This window comes from Phalangium opilio, unplaced genomic scaffold, assembly GCF_054372755.1.
Source record: "Phalangium opilio isolate 3A_F unplaced genomic scaffold, DU_Popi_V2 ptg000017l_1, whole genome shotgun sequence".
Classification (NCBI taxonomy): Eukaryota; Metazoa; Arthropoda; class Arachnida; order Opiliones; family Phalangiidae; genus Phalangium; species Phalangium opilio.
In genome coordinates this window covers 2,972,488-2,978,358 of record NW_028324151.1, presented here as the reverse complement: position 1 = coordinate 2,978,358, position 5,871 = coordinate 2,972,488, and the positions used below count along the sequence as shown (strand labels likewise).

The 5,871-nt window shown below is 38.3% G+C and overlaps 1 protein-coding gene across 1 annotated transcript; it reads left to right on the top strand.

Moving 5' to 3' along the window:
• The first annotated feature begins 1,088 nt into the window (after nucleotides 1-1,088).
• rad50 (DNA repair protein rad50) lies at nucleotides 1,089-5,345 on the top strand. The gene has a single exon (XM_089866275.1). It carries the CDS (start codon nucleotides 1,267-1,269, stop codon nucleotides 5,212-5,214), a length of 3,948 nt encoding a protein of 1,315 aa, XP_089722401.1. The 5' UTR covers nucleotides 1,089-1,266; the 3' UTR covers nucleotides 5,215-5,345.
• The last annotated feature ends 526 nt before the right edge of the window (nucleotides 5,346-5,871 follow it).

Below are 5,871 nucleotides of genomic sequence, written 5' to 3'. Positions count from 1 at the left end.
TCAGCATGCAAAGGGTAAGCTGATAAAAAGGAATTATTCGGTTACTTGTTAGCCACCGTTGCCCTATCAATTCCTACAGCCCTATTCCACAAATGTTGCTATTTACCGGACTTCAGAAAATATTTAAATTTACTGAGTAAAGATTCTAAAGCTATTTCCGTTTTAACTTAACCCGACACAATGAACTGTGCACAAATGTACTCTGATCTCGAGAACAGGATTTCTGTTTTTAAATTTCACCTCGAAACATATACAATTTAATGATATTGGAAAGACACTATCCAAGATCAAATACCTTGATTTTCTCCATACAGGTTTAAGTGCATAATTTATTTTTTGAAAAATTCAAGACTGCAGGCAAATTACAATTATATAAAAAAAATTTATATCGGTTATTTTGGGTTTTCAAACCTCCCCCTCCTTAAATTTAATGGTATTTCGAACTAATTGTGTCTCTAATGACATGCATTTCAGTAGAAAATTTAATAATCAAAGTGGGTTGCCTTGAATTTCTCCCGTTGGGGCTTGGTGAATTTGTTTCATGGACACTACTTAAAAATATTTTGTCCAATTTTAAACTTAAAAGAAAGACCGATAATAATGCTGTCAGGGAATTCGAAAAGATACTAAAACTGGATAGCTCTGCGCGAAAATACCTCCTCACTGATGCGCGAGGGTTTAACCACTCTGTAATTTTAGGGCTTTTAAAGATTACACACAATCAGACTTAGAAATAAGGATAATTTTTAAACTAGTCCTTGGGACCAGTGACCCTTCTAGTGTCCTAAATAATAAACTGGTCTCCGGAGTGGTCCCAGCCTTTGTTCTCCTATAGATTTGCAATTAATAAACTGGTCCCGAGGACCAGTAACCCCCACTTTTTGAATTAAAAAACTAGTCCAAGCAATTAATAAACCAGTGCACGTGTGCTATTTCTAAGTCTGCACACAATCCCTTTGGTACAATGGGTACAGTAAGCTCGCGACTTGAAAGTTCCGCCCAAAGAACTTGGTTCCGCCGCTCCCGCGGAAAAATTTGTAAATTCATAGCAGACGAATTTGTAGTCCCCCAAGCGGGGAGGTCAGAGTTTATCTCTCTGGAGTGGTCACATGATCAATACAACTTCCTGAAGTTCTCAAGTTGGCGGGAAATTTTCTGCCATAGTAATTAAACGCATATTAATCGTAAATTGATGGTTTTCGTGATACGTAATTAATCTAGTTTACGGTTTAAGAGTGATACGAACGAAATTATAACACTGCCAGGATGGCTCGTTTAGATGGTATGATCATTAATGGTATCCGAAGCTTTGGGCCAGATGAAGAGGACAAACAATCCATCAAATTCTTAACACCATTAACTCTAATTCTGGGACCTAATGGAACTGGAAAGACTACGATAATTGAGTGCTTGAAGTACAGCACGTCGGGAGATTTCCCTCCAAATTCGAAAGGTGGTGGTTTTATTCATGATCCAAACATTTCCAATGAAAACGAAGTCAAAGGGCAAGTCAAGCTAAGCGTAAAAACGCACGAAAATAAGTCTGTAGCCATTGTAAGATCTCTACTCGCTACCAAGAAAGGAGCTGGTATTACTATGAAAACTTTGGATAGTTCCATATCCACTCAAACTCCTGATGGAGAGTGGGAAACAACCAGTTCAAAGTGTACTGATATTGATAAAGAGGTCGTGCAATGCCTGGGAGTTTCAAAAGCCATCTTAAACAACGTTATCTTTTGTCATCAAGAAGATTCTTGCTGGCCATTGGGCGAAAATAAGTCTGTCAAGGAAAAATTTGATGATATATTCGCGGCTAGTCGTTATATCAAAGCTTTGGAAACGATAAAAAAGTTGCGAACTGCGCAAATTCAAGATATAAAAGTTTTAAAAGTTGAAGTGAAACATCTCGAAACTCACAAGAAAACTCATAACAACAAATCTGATCAATTAAGAGAGAGAGAAGGCAGATACGCCGCTTCAAAAGATTCAATTGAAAAAATCAATGAAGAAGTTAAACCAATTTCTGCGAAATTGGACCTCTTAGGCGCCAAGGAAGGTGAAATCAACAAATTAAAGGAGAAGCTAAGCAACCAAGAAACGTTGCTTGAACAATTAAAAAAGAATAAAGCGGAATATAACAAAAGTATAAAAGAATTTTACGAAGGCGGCATGGAACAATTGAAAGAGGAAATTGTCAACTTTTCCAGATCCATTGGACTTAAGAAAATTCATCAACAAGAAGTTAAACACGCCAAAAAGAAATGCGAGACAGAGTGTACCTCCATTAGAGCTAGAAAAGAGACTGCCAGAATAAAGCTCGGGGAGTTGAAAATATTTGAGAAGCAAAACCAAGAAAGAATTGCTGACCGTGAAAGCAAAATCCGTACTTACGCGATTGAACATGGCATAACTGGGCATGACTCAGCTGAAACTATAAATGAAGAGATTGTCGAATTGTTTGCCATGAAACTCGCTTGTAAAATCGAGCAGAGCGAAAATGACAAAAACGAAGCCAAGAAAAGATTTGAAGACAAAGAACGCGAATTCAATGGAAAGATCGAAGATTTGAACTCTGATAAGGCCCGACAGGAACAAACAATCAAGATGTCCATAGAACGCAAAAGACAAAATGAAACTGAAGTTAAAGAAATTGTTGAAAAACTTCATAAAGTTGATAATTCTGTCTTGAAGCAAAAAGATTTAGAGTTAAGTTTGTCAAAATTGGAAGCTAAGAAAAGTTCCATCGAATCAACCCTTGACGTTAAAGGGTTAAAATCAGATATTGCGGAAAAACAGAATACTAAAGATGAAATTGAAACTCATTTGAACGTTCTTAATCAAGAAATGAATAAATTACAACTGCAAAGCCAGACGAGAACCGAACTCGACATGTTGATGAAAGACAAACACTCTAAAGAAGAACAAGTCAATAAATTAACATTCCGTCACGAAGAAACTGTCGTTAGCTTATTGGGTAACATGCCCGAAAGAGACGCTGTTGGAGTACTCGAAACTTTCGCTAATAAGCTCCAACAAGATTTGAGAACTTCGAATAAAAAACTGAGTGAATACAAATCTAAACTGTCCGCCCTGGAAACTAGAAGACAGTACCAAACTGAAGAAATCAAGAAAAACGAAAACTACATTCGCACCAACAGAGAAAAAATCTTCGAAGTCTCTGGAAGTCAAGATTTCAGCGAAACTCTGAACGAATTACAAAAGACGATCGACGAACTGCAAGACGAAAGAGGGGTTCTCGCTGGATGCGAAGTTGTCGATAAGAAACACATTGAAAAACTTGAAAAATCCATAGCTAGACCTTGCTGTCCACTATGCGAAAGAGGATTTCAAGATGTCTCAGACGCCGAGGAACTCATTAGTCGCTTGAAACGCAAGATCTTACTGATTCCGGAACAAATCGATTCAATGGATCGGCAAATCATTGAAAAGCAAAATAAAATGAAGAAAATGTTGCAATTAAAGCCCACTCACGAAGAATTGAAAAACGTCACCGAAACGATCTTGCCCGAGTTGAAGACGAAACTGGAGTCTTACAACACCCAAATTTCCGAATTGGAAAACACCATTAAAGAAATGGAGAAGAATGTTGATTCTATGCAAATTCATACCAAGACTGTTTCAAGCATTCAACCGGACATGGTTCTGCTCAAACAACATCAAACTGAGCTCGAGAAACTAGACCAAAAGGTTAACGCTTTGAAAGAGAAATTGAACAGTCAATCCGGACCGGGAGAAGTTCGAACCATTCAAGAAGTCAGTGACGAGAGAGAGGAATATCAAATTAGGCTTCAATCAATTTCAAAGTTCATCAAAGATTCGCAAGAGAAATTGTCTTCTTACACGGAAGAAATTCATCAAATCAATGAACGGATTAACGCTGAACGATCGGAATTACTGGACATACAAAGCGACCAGCAGAAGAGAATGTCCCTTGAAGAACAAAAATGCAAACTCATACTGGATATCGCGAAAGCCGAAAGCGACATTAAGGAGTCGCAATCGCAGATAGAAGTCTTGATAACTCAGTTGGATTTCATCAAAGGCGAACGGGAAAAGATTGTCAAAGAAAAGAATGAGGAACTCTCCGTTTTCAACACGAGTATTGATAAAATGAAGCAATCGAAGGAAAAAATCGACGAACTAACGCGGGGCATTAAATCTTACGAGGATAAAGGTTACCCTGATAAACAAGAAACGTGTAGAAACAATCTGGAACAACTGGAGAAAGAACTGGTCGAGAAGGAGAAAGAAACCGAAGAAAAGGCGCGAGAAATCGAGGACATTCAAAAGGATTTGGCCAATCAAGAATCGAAGGAGCGAGACTTACAGGACAATAAGAAACTTAAAGATTGCGATACTCAAATTACGAAGGTAACCGAAGTATGCAAGGAATATCAGGATAAGCTCGAAGGCATCGATACCACAAATATCTTCAGAGAGCAGAGAGAGTTGACCGAGAAATACAACTCGTTAATTTCGGAGAAGCAAACCCTCGACGGGCGACTAAGGGAACTTGGCACCCAAATTAAAGATCTTAAAAAAGAACTGAACGAAGCCCCGTTGAAAAACGCTCACCAAACTTACAAAGAAAAACTCATTGATTTGAGGACTACGGAATTGGCTAGCGAAGATTTGAATAAATACTACAAGGCGTTAGACAATGCAGTTATAAATTACCATACCGTAAAAATGGGGGAGATTAACAAGATAATTCGAGAACTTTGGAGAAAAACTTATAAAGGAAACGACATAGATTACATTGAAATATGCACCGAAAAATCAAGTTCATCAGGCTCACGTCAAACCTATCATTATAGAGTTGTCATGGTGAACAAAGAAGTCCGTATAGACATGAGAGGTCGTTGCAGCGCCGGTCAGCGCGTCTTGGCTTCCTTGATAATTCGATTAGCTTTGGCCGAAACCTTTTGCTTTAGCTGCGGTATCCTGGCGCTGGATGAACCCACGACGAATCTGGACAGAGAGAACATCTTAAGCTTAGCCTCGTCATTGGCTGATATTGTCCGAACACGCTGCAAACAGAAAAATTTTCAACTAGTCGTCATTACCCACGATGAAGATTTTATCGACCTTCTTGGTCGAGATAGCGACGTAGATTTCTTTTACAGAGTTAGCAAAGATCAGAACTGTCATTCTCAGATTCAAAAGTGTAGCTTTAGTATGCTTAATCATTAATGTGTTAAATGTTCACAACCTTCACTATTCACAAGTTCACAGTGCAAAAGAAAAATTATTAAAAAAATATAATAGCCAAGCATTTTTTTGTATTTTCCTAAGTTACTAATAAAAATTCATGTTCCTAAAAAGTCGTTTTATTAACCCCCATCTGAATAAAAGGTTTTTTTACGAGGTCCACAATGGGTAATTGTACTGATCAACGATTACAGAACACTTCTTTCACCTCCGGACCTGATCATACCTGATTTTGTTTGTCCACTGATAAACGATTACAGAACATTTCTCTCACGTTCTGGCCTGATCATACCTGATTTTCTCTGTCCACTGATAAACGATTACAGTAGATTTCCTTCAATTCTGTGCCTGATCATCTCAGAATTTCTCTGTCCACTGATCAAAGATTACAGAACACTTCTTCCACTTCAGGCCCTGATCATACCATAGTGTCTGTTCACTGATCAAAGATTACAGAACCCTTCTTTCGCCTCAGGCCCTGATCATACCATAGTGTCTGTTCACTGATCAAAGATTACAGAACACTTCTTACACCTCAGGCCCTGATCATACCATAGTGTCTGTTCACTGATCAAAGATTACAGAACACTTCTTACACCTCAGGCCCTGATCATACGATAGTGTCTGTTCACTGATCAA